Genomic DNA, 18683 nt, shown 5'->3' with positions numbered 1-18683 from the left:
CAGTGTCACCCTTCTCTGAGAGATGCAGGACCCAGGGACGTGGACAAGCTTTAAGGACGAAAACCACAAGGAAAACGCACCAAGGGGTGCAGATGTAGGGACATCATGGTGGGTGGCAGCCTTGCATCAGCTTTGCCCCGGTTCTTTCCTCCTCTGGGAGGTGCCTGGGGCCATGGGTGGCAGCAAGCAGGCTTACCTTGGACTTGACGGCCAGGATGATCTTGGGCAGGGCCACGATGAGGCACTTGAGGGCGATGGTGATGTACTTCAGCACAAAGTCAGCGATCCCCACAATCCACAGCAGGTCAAAAAAGTCCAGCGTCTCCAGGTTGGGCTTCAGGAATATGAGGCTGGGGAACATTCAGAGAACCAGGTTGCTCAGTTAGACCCTGGTCTTGGCAGCTTTCCCTCACTAGGCAACCTTGCAAACATCACCAACAGAAAATACACCAACCTTGGCATCCATCTTACTTCTGTGGCCTGATTCCCCATCTGCCACTGACCTGCTGTATGACCTCAGACGGGACTCTCAACCTCTCTGAGCCTAGTTCCCTTGGGGATTAAATGACAAAACTGGGTTGGGGGCATCATAAAAGTCCCCACCATTAGAGTTTGTGTTGTATGTATTCATGTGTGTACAGGTGTATATGTGTGGATGAGTCTGTACATGTATGTAGAGGTCAGAGGTTAACTTCAGTGTTCCTCAGAAGCCATCCACCTTCAGTGTTCCTTTTTGTTGATACAGGATCACTCGCTGCCCTGGAACTTGGCAACTAGGCTAGGCTGGCCAGAGAGACCCAAGGATGCCCCTTCCTCCACATCCTCATTGCTAGGGTTCCGGGAATCAAACATAGGTCCTTACCTTTTGCCTACAGAGCACCCTCCCACCCCCTGTCATCCTGCCACCCTCCCCTTCAGTTTCATGTATTCAAAATTGTTTTCATAGAAAAGAGGAAGAGAGGAGGCATGAAGGAGAGTCCTGTGTCCTGTACCTTGTTCCCTATGCCCTATGCCCTGTGCCCTGTGCCCTGTGTCCTATGCCCTGTGCTCTGTGTCCTATGCCCTATGCCCTGTGCCTGTGCCCTATGCTTTATGTTCTATGCCCTGTGCCCTATGCTCTGTGTCCTATGCCTTGTGTCCTATGCCCTAAGCCCTGTGCCTGTGCCTGTGCCCTATGCTAGGGTCCATACTCCGTGCATCTCATAAGTATCCCAACATGAGGGGCTCTGCAGTAAGCATGTCTGAGCTCCACTTCAGAGATGAGGCCTGAGCTCAAGGTCACAAGCCAGACAAGGGCATCAGAACCACACAGACTTGCATTCCCATCTAGGCTGAGTTAACTCGGTGTCATCAGCAAATCTGGGCTCGCTCCCTCTCCCCTAGCTTAACTGACAGGCCAGGATGAGATCACAGATGTACTGTAGACCCTGTGACTCAGTGGTGACAGTGGCAACAGAAACCTGACTTTCTGTCATCCACCCCCATTTTAAGATAAGAAAACAGAGGCACAGGAAAGAAACATGGTCAAGTTGTGCAACTGGCAAAAGACAGAGGTGGGTGTGCAGTCAGGCCTCCTGGTGGCAGGGGATGGCATCAATCAGTCTAGGCCGTACACTGAGTGCATGACTAGACTCGATAGCACAGGCCGCTGCACCTGTCTACACCAGGTGGGTCACAGTGCCATCTGCCTGTGTACAACCTGTAAGGGGCAAACCCACTGCACCTGTCTACACCAGGTGGGCCACAGTGCCATCTGCCTGTGTATGACCGTAAGGGGCAAACCCACTGCACCTGTCTACACCAGGTGGGCCACAGTGCCATCTGCCTGTGTATGACCGTAAGGGGCAAACCCACTGCACCTGTCTACACCAGGTGGGCCACAGTGCCATCTGCCTGTGTATGACCTGTAAGGGGCAAACCCACTGCACCTGGGATTAGGGAGGCTGCAAACCCACATCACGTGTGCAGGACGGGACCGTTTTACCCGTGCACAGCCAAGCACACTGCGAACACGATGCACTGTCTGGGACCCTGCATTTTGAATCTCACGCTTAGTTGCTGTACTTAACACAACACAGGCAGTTTCCAAACTGGTCCCAGTCCACGGCCCACACTTTGGCTCTGCTCCCCAATTTCCCATTCATAAGTTTTACAGCAGGAAAACATCCTGTCTCCCTCTGTCGTTCCAGCCCTGCTCAGTTCATCTCAACTCACTTTATCTCCCCTAAGGGTCTGAGGGGATGAAGCAGGTACAGAGATGTTGCCATTCCAAGTGAGGACACCACGGCCCAGAGAGGCGGAGTCACCTCCTCATGTGTCTCAGCTGGAGTGTGGCACGAGGATCAGAACCAGACTGGTGACACTGGCTTCTCTCCTCTCTTCCCGCTGTCTTAGAGGCTCTGTGTGATGGCCAACAAGGCTCCCCGCTTCTCATCACAGGGAAACTCAGCAAACACGGAGAGATGTTTTCTAAGCAAACCTAACAGGGCAGGAAGCAGTGTAGGGTAAGCCCTGTACTCTAGCAGCTCCAGTGGCCTCCAGAGACAGGTCTGAGGCACTGACCTCACTCCTGGGGCTCTCACCTTTCCTGGTGATCCCAACCTCAGCCAGACCATGCTGCTGACACTTGGTCTTCCTACGTGCGTCAGGCTGGCCTTGAATTCGCCAGGCTACTCTTTGGCTTCAGCGTGTCCCCAGTGTGGGGATGACAAGTATATGCCTATATCTCAGTGACTTTTCTTTTTAGCTTTTGGTGGTGGCAGTTGTGTGTAGGGGTGGGTGGGGCAGCGATACAAAAGTGTTTCCCCACTTGGGCAGAACACCAAGCATAACGCAGTGGCTGATGGAACCACTCACATACAACTGGAGACTGGTGGCACCAGAAAGGACAAGGTCTTGGCCCTGTGGCTTTTCTGTTGCCCTCTCTGCCAGTCTCCTGAGCTGCCAGCATGACTCAGTGCTGGTCTGAAGAGGCCCAGGGTCTGTGTCCGGGAACAAGATGGCATCTAGAAAACAGCATGAGCGGGAACTGGTCCTGACTGCTGGGAAACCTCACCTTCTCTGGCCCAGCAGCAGGACCTTAGCATTTTCCACCAGCGCAGTGCTTTAACTGACTCCCAAGACTGCTGTGGAACCTCCCTCCCCTGTCACTGCTGCAGGCCCCATTCTCACAGGGGGACCCTTATCCAAAATCCAAGAGCCTTCCTTGTGTCTCCACCCTGTTCAGAGTCCAACCCTCCTGTCCACCCAAAGCAATCCTTCTGACAGTGGGAGCATTCTGGTGAGATTTTCTTAATCTAAGACTCCAACTTTTTCTCAGACGTTCTAGGATATTCATTCTGCCCACACTACCACTCTTTATCCTTAACAAAACACTGGGGTTAAAACATCCCCCCAGGCAGGAGGGGGTGCTGGGACATTTGAATTCCTTTCCAATTGCAGTACAACACAAGTAATGGAAATATCTCCTCCCTTAATCATTTAAGCCTGTAAGTTAACATAAGCACATTCCCACTGTGGACAGCTCTCACTCCCATTCAAGTCCCCTTCCACAAAACTCCAGAACTCATTAAACAGTAAGCCAGCAACACCACCCCTCCTCCCCCCTCCTGCCAACCACCATTCTTTCTCTATCCTCCCCCAACTTAACCTCCCTCTCTCCTTTGATACAAGGTTTCATTATGTGGCCCATCTAGCTTCCAACTTGAAATCCTCCTGCCTCAGCTTCCTTGAGTATTGAAATGATATTTTGGATACACACACAGTCATCCCTTGGCACCCATGAAGGGTTTGTCCCAGGGTGTCCCAAAGATGTCTGAACACTAAGTTTCTTGCCTGGGATTTGCAAAATACCTCTCATACCTTCACCAGCCAGTCTTTAGAAGACTAAATATCAAATGCTATGTAAATGTTTTGTAAATGTCATACGAATAGTTGCTGTAAGGTTCAGGAGAAGTAGCCTGGACAGAGCCTGCATTGGTTCAGCCTGTAAGTTAACATAAGTTTCCCGAGTACTTTGGATAAGCGGTTCCGGAACACACAACTGATGGTTCAATAAAAATTATCACTAAAGTTAACTCCACATGGTCTTCCTCTTTTTCATGCAAAGTTGCATATCCACTGTTCTCCCCTCCCATATGTGTGTGTGTGGTGTGTGTGTGTGTGGTTGGTGTATGTGTGGTGTGTGTGTGTGTGTGTGTGTGGTTGGTGTGTGTGTGGTTGGTGTGTGTGTGTGTGGTTGGTGTATGTGTGTGTGTGTGGTGTGTCTGTGTGGTTGGTGTATGTGTGTGGTGTGTGTGTGTATGGTTGGTGTATGTGTGTGGTGTGTGTGTGTGTGTGTGGTTGGTGTATTGTGGTGTGTGTGTGTGTGGTTGGTGTGTGTGTGTGTGGTTGGTGTGTGGTGTGTGTGTGTGTGGTTGGTGTGTGTGTGTGTGGTTGGTGTATGTGTGTGTGTGTGGTGTGTCTGTGTGGTTGGTGTATGTGTGTGGTGTGTGTGTGTATGGTTGGTGTATGTGTGTGTATGGTGTGTGTGTGTGTGGTTGGTGTATGTGTGGTGTGTGTGTGTGTGTGATTGGTGTATGTGTGTGGTATGTGTGTGTGTGTGTTTGTGGTTGGTGTATGTGTGTAGTGTGTGTGTGTGTGTGTGGTTGGTGTGTGTGTGTGTGCCCACGCACGCGCACGCAGGCATGCAGGTCGAATCTGAGTTTAATCAGGGCCTGAGGCTGGCATCCTTGTTCATGTAATGGCTAATGGCATGCGGCTGTGCACCCCCAATCCCCGAGACGGCCCTCTCACCTGCTGTAGAGCTGCTGGGAGCTGAAGGTATAAAGAACATACAGTGTGTTCCCTGCCAGGAAGGCCAGAATCCACAAGATGACCAGAACTGATCTCTTCTCCTGCAGAGAAAGAGGGGGTGCTGTGAAGACCACGGTGCTGTGATGGAACATTCTAGAATGTTTGGAGTGTGTGCAAACTTCACAGTCCTGAAGCAAGGGGAAGGCGAGGGAAGGTTCTGGTGACTTTCCATCCCACTGAGACTCAAGGACTAGCAGACTAAAGGTGACAGGGAGGACGCCTGCTTGGAGAACCATCTAGAAAGGCCAGAGCTCCTATTCCGAGCACAGACTCAGGAGTGGCATGGGCTGGCTGTTTCCTGTTAGCCTGCATCTGACACATTCCTATTGGCTCCATCCCATCTGGGAGCTGCCCAACCCCGGACAGGCTACTTGACTGGGTGTAGTCTGTCTGCTACTTTGTGGGTTCTTTTTTTCTCCCCACCCTTTATCCTCCACACTCCCACTTCACCCCCTATCACCAGATAGGAGAGAAAGAAGGATAGAGAGGGGAGGGAGAGAGACACACACACACACACACACACACACACACACACAGAGAGAGAGAGAGAGAGAGAGAGAGAGAGAGAGAGAGAGAGAGAGAGAGAGAATCTAATTCCTTGTTTCTTCTTGGAGCGCAACTACCAACAAACCACAAACAACCCCCTGAACGACCGACAAGCACTCACCCTACCTCTCAAGGCCCTAGCATTTATGCGCCTTCTGAGAAGTCCCCAGAATTCCAAACTTCACACAAATCACGCCTCTGCTAGAGCACGAGGCAAATCATAGTCAGCTCCTGCGAAGCAGCCCCATCTCCCCACACCCGGGATTAAGACAGAAACACACTCATAGTATTTCTGTCTTTTTAAAAGAAACCAAGATTCCAGAATTCTCACTAATGGCCTGCAGCAGCATCCACCTCGAGGGGTGGATCAGTGTGCACATACACCCGCTCTGCAGAAAGCAGTTCTGTAAAACAGCTCAAGCTAACGTTCCCCAGTAGGCTGGGCGCCATGTTCAGCCCCTTCCGGGCTCTGTCTCATTTAATCGCCGTGATGGCTCCGAGCTGGTGGAGTGCCTTGACTTAAGGCCTGGCGATGGTGTGCTGATGAACCCACTCTAAGCTGTAAATAACCAGTGATAATACTCGGGTCACACCCAGCATGCTGGGCAGCCCTGCTTGGTAGCCTAGCACACAGAGCACATCGGCTGTCACCCCTGTGGGCTGGCAGGGAGCAGGCCTCGTACTCCTGGCCTTCAGATCTTTCCAGTTCACCCTCCTGAGTCCTGAGACTAACAGTGTAGCCACTGAACCCTGCTCTAGTCAGCGACAGAGGACTTGTGTGTTGTTCTGCTACTGTCATAACGGTCAGGCGGTAACTCAAGGGCTCGTAAGTCAAGGAGCAATCTGAACAAAAGCCCGTGGCCAACGGCTTAAAGGCACCTACTGTGGACCTGAAGGTGAGTGGAATTTTTTTTTCTTTTCTTTTCTTTTTTTCCGGAGCTGGGGACCGAACCCAGGGCCTTGTGCTTGCTAAGCAAGCGCTCTACCACTGAGCTAAATCCCCAACCCTGGAATTTTTTTTTAATAGTGTATATGTGTGTGTGAAAGATGTGCGTGTGTTTGTAGCTGCCAAGTGTGTACATGCCACAGGGTGTGTGTAGAGGTCAGAGGACAACGCTAGCTGGAGGTCCTCGCCTTCCTTCCACCCTGTTGGCTACTGTGACCCTTTGTCAGATCTGCGGTCTGCAGTGTTGCAACTCGGGAAATCGATCGCTCTTGCAGCCACAGGGACTCACCTTCAAGGACACCTGCTCCCGGAGGGCGGAGTTTGCATAGGCGAAGGTGCTGGCCATTCCGATGCACACAGCAATGCCTGTGGGAACAGCAGATTGACATGGGGTCTTGCTGGCTTCCATCCACTCAGACCTCCAGCCTAGTCCTAGACTCTAAACAATGCTGGGGGGGGGGGGACACAACCCACCATGTTTCTGGAGTTGGCAAGTGAAGGACTGAGGGGAGGAAAACAGGCTCCTTAGCAAGAATGCTGAGTCCCTCTCATCTGGGGGAGAGGCCTTAGAGAGGTCAGAGAGAGTTGGGCGGTGTAGCCAGACCAGAGTCCAAATCCCAGCTTTGTTACTTCTAACGTGTTAGTGCAGGCAAGTTGCTGCCCCTCTCTGAGCCTCAGTACCCTCATCTGTGTGATGGACAGACAGCTAATAGCAGCTACCTCACTGTCTAATCATAAATGAACCTGAAGTTGTTTGTAATATGGACACAGGAGACCGCAGAAAGAGAAGATGCTAAGGGGGGGAGACAGAATCTCTGCTGTCAGCTGAGGGCGGGCAGAGGGGAGAACACGACTGAGCCGGGTTCCACAACCCATTTCATCACCACTGTCCGCCAAGCTTCCCCAGGCTGCTATTGCTTCGGACAGGACTGAGGTGTGGCTGGCGTTGCAATGTTGTACTCTAGGCTCTTCTAGATCCACTGCATAGAAGAAGTGTTTCTCTCGTTAGAAACATGTAAGAATGGTAACTCTAGTTGTTTCTCTTTTGGATTAAGCAACAGGAATGGTGAGCTGGCTTAGCTGGTAAAAGGGGCTTGCAGCCAAACCTGACAACCTGAGTTCAATCCCCAGGACCCATGCTGAATGAAGAAGGGCAGAACCGACTCTTGAAAAATGTACTCTGGGTTGGGGATTTAGCTCAGTGGTAGAGCGCTTGCCTAGCAAATGTAAGGTCCTGGGTTCGGTCCCCAGCTCTGAAAAATAGAAAAAAAAAAAAAGAAGAAAAATGTACTCTGACCTTCATGTAGGTGCTATTGTACATATGTTTGTGCACACATACACACATTAAGTAGACAGATGTGAATTAAAAACAACCACATAGCACACGGAAGCTAGGCGTGGTGGCGGTGCACACTTATCAGACCTGTGAGTCCCCACACCAAGGAACCTGAGGCAGGAGGACACCAAGTTTGGTGTCTGCTGAGGAAGACACTGTCCGAAACAAAATGATAAATAACAAGAAATCCAGTGACTACGCTCAAGGACAACTTAGCTGCAAGGGCCGGGCACAGTGGCACACGCCCATCATTTTAGCACCGAGAAGGTGGAGGCAGGAGGATTGCTGCAAGTTCAAGGTGAGGCTCAGCTACAAAATCACACTGACAGCCAAGGCTACAAATGAGACCTTGTCTCAAAAAATAAAAAAACCGAGCTAAAAACTCTCAGACATAAGTTTGGCAGGGTTCAGGGTGAGACTTAAGGACGTGCTGGCTTCCACACTTAGGGACAGAAGGGAAGGGGAGTGACATGGGGGCTCCAGCTAGGAAGGGGGTGACAATGTTGGCTGGAGCTTCCCAGAGAGGGGAAAATAAGAAACAAAAGATGGTCTCATCTTGAGATTCTCTCTTTTGTTGTTGTTGTTGTTGGGTGTGAGTCCCTGAGCATGAGGCTACATGTGCCACAGTGCATGTAAGGAGGTGGGGACAACCCTTAGCAGCTGTCTTCTTCCTCAGGACCATGGCTGCTGGGGATAGAGCTCGGCAAACAGGCTTGCGAGGCAAGCAGCATCACCCACTGAGCTGCCTCGCTGGCCCTGGTTGTCTTGTCTGGGAAGAAGTAGCTGAGTCACAGCCTGCAAATACCACAGGGCAGAGCAGCGCCATCAGCACTGCAGAGAGCATCACAAAGTCGTGAGTGTGTGCGAGGTACTTGGCTAAGTACTCTACGAGGCCCCGTCATGCTGAGTACTTGCCATGTCCCAGGATCTGTCGGTGTGTGTGTGTGTGTGTGTGTGTGTGTGCATGTGTGTGTGAGACAGCCTGTAGGAGTGGGTTCTCTCCTGCTACATGGGTCTGGAGGACTGGACTCGGGTCATCAAGTTTGGTGCCAAGGGCCTTTACCGAGCCATCTCGCCGGCTCTGGTGATTTGAATATGTGGTAGTAATGAACACGGAGATAAACACGCACTTGCAGAATGCTTCCTTCATAGGTGTTACACGCATGAGCTCAAATGCATGCTCATCGTGATTCCACAACGTAAGTCATCCTTGTGGGGAGTGTTTTGGGATCCCTGTCAACACTCAAATCTGTGGCTACCTCAGTTGGAACATGAAATGGCACAGTATTTGCATAGAGCCTACACACATCCCCCTGGGTAGGTCAAATCACCTCTGAACGCTCCCTGTGACAGAAATGCCTCATACTGTGCCGTGGATGGAATGTTAGCGGGGCAAGTACAATAGACGTTCTCTTCCTCCCCAGTGTAGTGTATTCACATGTGTGCACATGTGTGCCCATGTGTGCACGTGCGCCTGGGACCCACACATCGCCGCCAGGTGTCTTTCTCCATCACATTCTACCTTAGCTTTTGAGACGGGCTCTCTCACTGAACCTGGCCGGTGAGCTGCGGGGGTTCTCTGTCTCTGCCTCCCCAGCACTGGGATGCTAGGTGTGTATCCAGCTGTTTACATGGGTCCTGGTGATTAACAGAAGTCCCCGTGTCTATGGGCAGCACTTTACCCCTTGAGCCACCCCCATCTCGTCCTCGAATGTCCCATGGTCGTTGGCTGAATCTACAGATGCAGAACCGGGATGGAGAAGAACGGCCTTTTGCATGTAACCACGATTTGAAAGACAGAGCCAAGACAGGGAGCTAAATAAAACACCCAGTGTACTTAGCTAGGAAGGGATGGGGCTGTGCTCCCCAAAGCCGAACCATCTCTTTCCTTTCTACTGACAGCCCAGCTAAAGAAGTTTTTATCTCAACCCCACTGGACGGAGGAGAAAACAGAGGGTCAGAGAGGCCAGGCCACTTGTTCAAGGTCATACAGTTAGGCTGGAAATGTGAACCCAGGGCTGACCCAAAACACCATGCACTCAAGCACCGTGCACCACAATTCCTCTACTGGCTGGTCCTGGCTCTGGGCATGCGCAGTCCTTGATGCACGGTCGGACATGGCTCTCTCTGAGCACGGGCAGTCCTTTCCCGGAGCTCAGGGCCCAGTGGGACTCACCCAGCTTGTGCTGGAAACACAGTTTGGCCAGCAGGATGAGGATAAAGGGCAGTCCTTTCTGAAGCCAGCAGATCACAGCCTTCAGCTCAGACAGAGCGGGTGCCGGAGTTCCGGGCTGCTCGTCGACCCCTTCCTCCGAGTGTCCGCGGTGGTCCCCTCCCACGTGCTGCAGCAGGGAGCCCCCGCGGTGGGCACCGTGGTGGAAGTGGTGATGGGCCTGGCGGTGGTGGTAGGTGCTTCCTTCGGTGCTGCGGCCACCGGCCTCATCCCTGGTGGCCGGCATAGGGATGAAGACATCCCCGCCACCGGCTGTGGAGCCCAGCACCAGGCCTGCTGGGAAGGGACTGGCAGGAAGGCCACCTGCCAGGCCTGAGAAGAGCGTAGGGGGGGAGGCCGGCTCTGCCTTCAGGCTCTCAAATACACCACCTTCATCCACACTGGCCTCAGGGCTGAGCGCCTGGCTGCGACTTCTGCAAGGCAAGATGGCAGGCAAATTTCACATAAGACCTGGCCCCAAACTCACACTACTGCAGATCCCTCTCTGTGCTCCCCCCCCGGGGGGGGGGCAGACTTAACTCCACTACGGTGTCTAGAGGGAAGCGGGTGGGGTCTGCACACTTAGAACTGGATGAGGATAACCAGTGTATTCCCCAGGATTGAATCCCCAGAGCTTTAGGGGAAGAGAGGTGAACCAGAAAAAACCCACAGTCAGATGCATCACGAACATCCCCAACTGTAAGTGAGACAAACCTTCTTTCTTCATAACGTCACCCAGCCTGTAGTGGTCTGTTTTTGCCACAGAAATGCAGATCAACAGACACGAGACAAAAAACCTTGCACGGAGCACCAATGCTATGACCAACGCAACTGTCTCCCCTCAAAATGCTGGGTGGAGACCTAGGCCCCCAACTTCAGACTGTAACCCTATTTAGAGCAGGGTCTTAGATAGTGGACCCCAATCCAGAATGGCACGTGTCTCTGTGGGACAGACACAGCAGGTGGAGAAGAGAGACTCCAGAAAGTGGACCTTGCCCCTTGCAGTCTCCAGCCCAAGGAGAAAGCAGGTCTCTGTGTGTGAAGACACCAGTGGCTCCAGCTCCAATAGGCTTGGGATCCCGGAGCCTGGGAGGCTGAGACGAGCCTAACCTCAAGACCAGGCCGGGCGGCTTACCTGTCCTGGGAAAGTGGGAAGAAGGCTGGGGACTGTTACTCAGTGGTATGGCTAGGGGTCCTGTGTGCTTCTGACTGACTCATGAAATCCTCCTACCCAGCCTATATCAGGTACACATAACATCCCCATTTCACAGATAAGCCAACGGAGGCACACGCGGACGCAAGTACTTGGTTACAGGTGAGTTGCTGGTGAGGAATAAGAACCGAGGGTTTGATCCCAGGTGGACCAACTCTACACCCTACATTTATTTATTTATTCATTCATTCATTTATTTATTTATTTATTTATTTATTTATTTATTTATTTTTGAGGCAGGGTCTTAATCCTTCCCCAAGCTGGCCTCAAACTTGCTAGGTAGCTGAGGCTGGCTTTGAACTTCCAAATCTTCTGCCTTCACCATCTGGATGCTAGGATTACATGTGTGTGCCACCACATCAGGTTTACACAGTGCCGGGGATTGAACCCAGGGCTTTCTGAGAGCAAGGTGAACATTCTATCACTGAGCCACAGCCCAGCACTGGGTTCTCTCTCTCTCTCTCTCTCTCTCTCTCTCTCTCTCTCTCTCTCTCTCATACACCCCCCCCCCATAAATGCTGCTTTTGGCCTTGACCTTGTGCAGTCCAGGCTTTACTTATTATATGGATATAATTAGTTGCTTAGTTCCTAGCTAATCATTAATTCAATTAATATAATAATTAAGTATAGGTATAGTTGGTATTTTGCTATCACACTAAAAGCTCTCTAAGGGCTCCCAGTCTATATTTCTAGAAGACTCTGCTAAGTTCTAGAAACAGATACCAAGAGCATTTCTATTTTATAGATAGAAACTGAGGTTCTTGATGAGCACCCCAAACCCCAGTCTCTCAGTGGACTTCTCGCCTCTCAAGGGCCTCCCGCTTCAGGCTACCGTGGGTACTAGGCTGTCCCCTAGCCCTCCCCAGCCCGTCTAGGTTACCTGCATTTCCCCACGTGTCAGCTGAAGAGAGCAGCCACCTCCCTCTAAAACCAGCGCCTGCCTGCAGGGGCCTGATCTCAGTGGTCAGTCTATTGCTTGCCTTTCCCTAGAGACTCCCGACTCTCAATCCTAATTGTGTGCTGTGGCTACTGTGCGGAGCCCAGCAAAACTGCAGGAGGTCCAGACCCATGTGTCAAAATCTTTGGGGTTGGGCCCTCCTCTACTTTGACAAATCTCCTTGAGGTTTGAGCATGCGGTGACAGGAACAAACTTGATTACTTCCTTTGAACCTCTCCAGAAAGCCCAACGCATCTCACACAGTGCATGTTCAGTCCGGCCGGGAATTCACAGAGTACAGCTTAGGGGCCAACTGCATGGATTAGTGGGTAGAAGTGCTTGCTGCAAAGCCTGGGTTCAAATCCTGTGTCCTACATGTTGGAGAGCGAGAACCGACTCTGGTAGGTAGCCCAGTATACGCAGATAAATGGAACCATTTAAAGCATTTGATTGAGCCTGGTATTTACAAAACTCGCCCGATGGTGGGATTTATTTTTACTGTGGAAAGCCCGCTATTGCTATACAGGACACGGAGGGCAAAGAACAGGTTGGTCTGGAGAAACCTCGGGGTTGTTTCCTTCACAAGCTGGGCTTCGTGGTACATCAGCCTAACCCTGGCACAGCTTGGAAGCTGGCTACCTCATTACTCTCCCCTCTGGGCCCCCTCCCTGGTGGCTCCAGAGCCTGGGAATTGTGTGGTCCTCGTCCCCTGGGCTCCGGATAAAAATACTTACGATATTAGTGGCGGCAACAACAACAGACACCATGGCTATGTGTCTCGGAGGGGTTGAGCTTTCTCTGTGTTTCAAGAGCTTGGCTCAGACAGCACATGTCCTGCCAGGTGCCCAAGCCTGTATGGATGACCCCACCATCCCTGGGGACTCTGGAAAGCCTCCCCCAACCCCTGAGCTCACTTGAGTTCCTGAGGCTCCAGGGAACTGCGGTACAAGTAGGGAAAGCTCAAACCACCAAGGGCTTTTTTTTTTTTTTTCAGTTGGCCTCCCTCCCCTCAGCCCCTCTCCTGTATCCAGCGGGACTGTAGCCTAAATGGGACAGACTGTTCCTTAGGGAGTGGGAGGCTATGCACTTCCAACTCAACCACTTAAGAGCAACGGCTCTCACAGCCCAGGGGAATGGACCGACTTGGATGGGAGAAGGCAAACTATGGGTCTCAAAGAGCCAATGAGATGCATTCACGGGTGTCCGGTGTCCACAGACAAGGCTGACAAAGGCCTGAGTTTGATACCAAGGACTTAAAGGCAGAAAGAGAGGACTGACTCCCACAAGCTGAGCTACATACCATGACATGCCTACCTCCCGTGCACTATAAGAACACACCCAAGGCAGCCGGCTTTATAAAGAGAAAAGATTTATGCTCATCACAGTCTTGGAGGCTGAGAGAGCCAATGGCAAGGCCCAGCAGCCGGATTTGACCTCATCACCTAGTGGTGTGGTCGGCCGTGACGGTCGCATGTGTGGGTGAGAGTGATTTACTTCTCAAACATGGCAGAGAGGACCAGGTAGCCTCAGCGGATAAAGTGCTTGCCAGGCAAGCCCGGGAAACAAGAGTTTATACTCCTAGAGCCCACGTAAAAACTGGGTAGGCGGGGTTGGGGATTTGGCTCAGTGGTAGAGCGCTTGCCTAGCAAGCACAAAGCCCTGGGTTCGGTCCCCAGCTCCGAAAAAAGAAAAAAGAAAAAAAAGAAAAAAAAAAAAAAACTGGGTAGGCTTAGCAGTCTCTTGTACCTGGGAGGCAGAGGCAGGGAATCCAGGAAAATGAGTGCTTCAAGGCAGCTGCATCACCACAAAGCCCAGCCCAGAAGGCGAGAAACTCACACTGCAATCCTCCCTTCAGAAAACTGTCCAGCTCCTCCTGAGGCAGCCCGCAGCTGTGGAGATTCAGGAGGCAGGGGAGGGGAGGGGGTCTGATGACCTCCTCCCTGCTCGATTGTGCGCTCTCTCACACTGTGTGTGTGTGTGTCTGTGTGTGTGTCTGTGTGTGTGTGTGTCTGTGTGTGTGTGTCTATGTGTGTGTGTCTGTGTGAGTATGTGTGTGTCTGTGTGTGTGTATGTGTGTGTCTGTGTGTGTCTGTGTCTGTGTGTGTGTCTCTGTGTCTGTCTGTGTGTCTATGTGTGTGTGTGTGTGTCTGTGTGTGTGTGTCTATGTGTGTGTGTCTGTGTGAGTATGTGTGTGTCTGTGTGTGTGTATGTGTGTGTCTGTATGTGTGTGTGTCTGTGTGTGTGTGTCTCTGTGTCTGTCTGTGTGTCTATGTGTGTGTGTGTGTCTGTGTGTGTCTGTGTGTGTGTGTCTCTGTGTCTGTCTGTGTGTCTATGTGTGTGTGTGTGTCTGTGTGTGTGTCTCTGTGTGTGTGTGTGTGTGTGTCTCCCTGTCTTGTGAGGATTTCATGCAGCTGTTGTGATTTCAGGAAGGTAAGAGGCACATCATTCCCAGAGGACTGTGTTGTACACCAGTGTGCAATCTCAGGCATCTTGTCATAAACAGGGATAGGGGACAGATGCACCAGCTCTGGTGTCTTTGGTAGGAAGCAGCCCCTCCAGGGGCTCTCCAGTCATAGAGAGGTAATGTCAGAGTTGCTGATGGAACCGTGTATTGGAGGGCCCAGGGACACATGTGCAGCACCTATCTTCTGGTTGGCAAGCCTGATAGAATCTTCTGGGCTGAGGACAGCTTTGCTCTCAACTGAACCCGGACATCTTCGGGGGCAGAAACAACGGCAGGTAAAACACTGTCCACCATGCACTGAGGGTATCCGCCACCCCTCCCTAAGAGCACCCTGAAGATAAAAGACCGAATTTCTGAGGGGGCAGGTCCGTTAGCAAAGTCACACAGCCAGGAAGTGGAAGGGCTGAGATGTGACCGTTGGTCCATTTGTCCCGGTCAAACTTTGTGCTTTAATTTTTAACTACATTATTTCTAGTTTTAATTACATTGTTGGTTTAATTTAAAATCACATTATTTTTGTAATTTTTAATCATCTATTTGCAACTTTAATTACATTATTTATTTATTCATTCACATTATACACTTATTTGCCTCCAGGTACTGGTGTTACCGGCGACTGCTAAGACTCCAGTTTTTTTTTTTTGTTTTTTTTTTTTTTTTTAATATTTATTTACTTATTTTATGTACGTGACTCTGAGTGTCACTATCTTTAGGCAACCAGAAGAGGGCATCAGATCCCATTACAGATGGTTGTGAGCCACCATGTGGTTGCTGGGAATTGAACTCAGGTCCTCTGGAAGAGCAGCCACTGCTCTTAACCGCTGAGCCATCTCTCCAGCCCCAAGACTCCAGAGTTTACATGGCTGCTGCCACTGCTGACCACACCACTAGGTGATGAGGCCAAATACAGCCACTGAGCCTTGCCATTGGCTCTCTCGGCCTCCAAGACTGTGATGAGGGTAAACCTTTTCTCTTTATAAAGCCGGCTGCCTTGGGTGTGCCCTCAGAGGAAGGAGAAGCTTCCAAATACACTGGAAAGGAATTCTCTCTTGGGTCTGTTTTATGTCTTCAATGACTAACGTCGATGAGAGGAGGGTCTCCAGATGGGAGGAAACTGGGGTGGGGGGGGGGGCACAGAGACGCTTACCTTTCAGGTGGAATGTTGTCCGTGTTGCTACTGTGGCGTCTCTGCATTTTCCTTAGCACCTGAAAGCCGACACGTGTGTGAGCCACATCTCCTGACACACCCCTTCCTGGCCTGTTGCCATGGTGACTGTATATAAGTATCACTCCTGAGGCTGTCTGACAGTTTGCGAACTACATTTCTACTGCTTCTGCCACACAATCCTCAACTTGGTGTTAAATCCCACAGGAGACGGGTACTGTCCCATCTCACAGTGAGGACACAGAGTCAAGGGTGGAGGTGGCCCCTATGCAAAAGGAGAAAACCACAGATGGGGGTGCAGATGGGTGCTAGATGGGGGTGCAGAGAGCCAAACGCGCTGCCCTTTAGCTTGCTGTGTGACCTCAGACAAAGCCAGGAACCTCTCTGTGGCTTCCCCACTCCCCATCTGTTTCCTGGGAGGGAACAGAACGGTGGAACCCAGGGGCCCCTTCCACCTCACACATTTCCTAAGTGAAGGGGCAAATCCCCATGGAGACACATCACCTGGTGCGCTGCAAGGAGCCACATGGACCTCAGAACTCCATGTTGACGAAACGTGCCGTGGACATTCAGGGTTCCTGATGCGATGCGGTCACTGGGTCCCAGAGAGAGCAGGCCTTCTCTTCCTCCTCTTCTTCAGAGGGAAGTGCTGGCAGGAGACTCATCAGAGACATCAGGCCTTGGGTGGGACAAAGCACTTGCCTGAACAGGCTTTGGGATGACTTGTTACAGAATAAGCTGGCAAATGTGACTGGGAGCTGTGGCAGCCAATCCTACTGCCCAGGAGTTCTGGTAGCCTCTGAGCTATCCCCCTCTGAGGTGCTGATGGTGGACTACAGCCTATTAGCAAGCTATACATCCTGGGGGTTGGAGAGATAGCTCTGTTAATAAAGTGATTGCCACGAATGCTTGAGGATCTGAGTTCGATTCCCAGCACCCCTGTGAGGAGCCAGGCATCGGTGTTGCACTGTGTAATCCCAGCACCAGGGAGGCAAACACTGAAGGATTCCCCAGACTCTCTGGCCCAGTCCTTCCAGCTGAGGAACCCGAGGTCCCAGTGAGAAAAATAAGGTGGAGGGTTCTGGCAGAATGATCCCTGAGGGTGGCCTCTGACCTCCACACACATCTGCAACCCCGCCCCCCACGAGCATCCATACATACATACCTACATGTGTACATATGCACGCGCACTTGTGCACATGCACGCACGCATACACTGGGGACTATACAAAAAACAATTTTAGGGCTGGAGAGATGGCTCAGAGGTTAAGAGCACTGACTGCTCTTCCAGAGGTCCTGAGTTCAAATCCCAGCAACCCCATGGTGGCTCACAACCATCTGTGATGGGATCTGATGCCCTCTTCTGGTGTGTCTGAAGACAGCTACTCACTCACATTAAATAAATAAATCTTTCAAAAAAAATTGTAACAGTTTTAGAACTTCTACTGGCTTCTAAGGGAAGCCAGAATAAAAATCAGAGTTGTTGGAAGCCTCCAGTTCATGCCCAAGACATCGTGACCTGTTTACAGCCTTGACTCTGTTGAGTTACCTCGGGACATTCTAAAGTTAGGAGTTCCTGCCTCCGGACCTTTGTACCTGCTGCTCCTTCCCAGGAAATTCTTTTCCAGCCAAGGATTAGACACTACCTCCTTTGATGCTAATGGTGCCACCTTCCAGAGCCTTCCTTCCCTTCTCTTGCATTTCCTGTTGGATCTGAGCTGCTTTCCTCACAGTACTTACCAGTCGTTGGCATGCAGGTTTGTTTAATAAGATCTGGTTTGCCCCTCCACCCCAATATTGCAGAGATGGAAGGTGAACGTTTGTACAGAGATTAAACCACCTTCAGTTTCCCCAGCTACAGATCCCTACACCTTGTCCTACCTCCCACATCAATTAAAAAAAAAAAAAAAAAAGATGGGACGGACCATGAGAGAGGTTCCGCATGGCTACTGTTTGGTTAGAAGTCCAGTTCCCAGCACCCACAAGGGCAGCTCCTAACTACCTGTACCTCCAGCTCTAAGTGATCTGACTCCCTCTACTGGCCTCGGGAGGTAACTACACTCCCACGCACAAGCCCACATTCACACATAATTTTCTTTTTAAAAATCTTTAAAGAAATAAGGAATATGCTTCCACGAAAAAGCTCAGTTTCCTGGCATATTTTCCCTACAGAGAGAGATCCATCTCCTAGTCCAGGCCAGCACAAGTGGGTGAGGAGGGTCTTTTAATTCTGCACAGCCTTCTCTGGACCACCAACCTAGGAAGCCACCAGCTAAGGCGCCTGTCTTTTCTGCAAGGTTAAATTAGCTGGGAAAAGACTCCTTGGTATCATCTTCATATTCAGGCAAGCCCTCTATCACCGAGCTACACTCTCAGCCCTGCCATTTTCATAAAGAAAGGAAATGTCATCCTGTAACATGTCTCAAGAATTTGCAATCTGGCTTGATACTCTGGGTGGCCCCACTATTCTTTATCCTCGGGGAAAATAAAACACGGTATCCCCAAGTTTCCATCTACAAACTTGACAAAGCATCATAAATTAAGTGCCCATGATTCTGTGGCAAGCAGGCGGTACAACTACTCTCATATCGAATTCTGGAGCACACAGGATGGATGCTACGGAATGAATGAATGGACCGTCTCGGTCCTACACACCCTGCCTCTCCCTAGGAAGCCATACCGTCCCTGCAGGACGCTTGGGCTCGAGCGGCGTCCCTAGACCGGACAGGGAAGCGCCTTAGTGGCCTGGCTCGCAGGGCCACAGGGTAGCGGTGGGCGAGCATCGCCTTCTTTTACCTGCCAGACACTTCGGCAATCACGGCCTCTGCTAATCCAGCCCAGCCAATCACTGGCGTGACCAGGGCGGCACGTGACTTCCGGCCGGTTCAGCCACAGAGAATATGGTCGGCGCTAGGACCCAGGCACAGTGAGGCCTGCCTCTGGCCCGAGACGGCCCGCCTCTGCCTCGTATTTAGCCAATGGAAGGCCGTGGCTCCTGCAAAACCAATGG

General features: G+C 51.3%; 1 protein-coding gene across 5 annotated transcripts in view; it reads right to left on the bottom strand.

Moving 5' to 3' along the window:
- The window catches only part of Rnft2 (ring finger protein, transmembrane 2), a 58022-nt gene extending 39407 nt beyond the window's left edge, over positions 1-18615 (bottom strand). For 2 of the 5 annotated variants that reach the window (XM_087578492.1, XM_087578494.1), the window contains exons 1-7: positions 18329-18523; positions 16178-16352; positions 15656-15714; positions 9859-10328; positions 6636-6712; positions 4795-4895; positions 197-350 (exon numbers count right to left, since the gene is read on the bottom strand). In XM_087578492.1, the coding sequence (XP_087434618.1) occupies positions 197-350; positions 4795-4895; positions 6636-6712; positions 9859-10328; positions 15656-15714; positions 16178-16201 (885 nt within the window). In that variant the 5' untranslated portion in view covers positions 16202-16352; positions 18329-18523. Of the gene's footprint in view, positions 1-196; positions 351-4794; positions 4896-6635; positions 6713-9858; positions 10329-15655; positions 15715-16177; positions 16353-18328 lie in introns of all 5 variants that reach the window. The other 3 variants (XM_087578491.1, XM_087578493.1, NM_001107144.2) reach the window with 2 other exon arrangements.
- Positions 18616-18683: the final 68 nt, after the last annotated feature.

Source organism: Rattus norvegicus, chromosome 12 (genome assembly GCF_021556685.1).
Source record: "Rattus norvegicus strain SHRSP/BbbUtx chromosome 12, alternate assembly SHRSP_T2T, whole genome shotgun sequence".
Lineage (NCBI taxonomy): Eukaryota > Metazoa > Chordata > Mammalia > Rodentia > Muridae > Rattus > Rattus norvegicus.
Note: the sequence above shows the minus strand (reverse complement) of the source record. Positions and strands in the feature narration are given on the sequence as shown.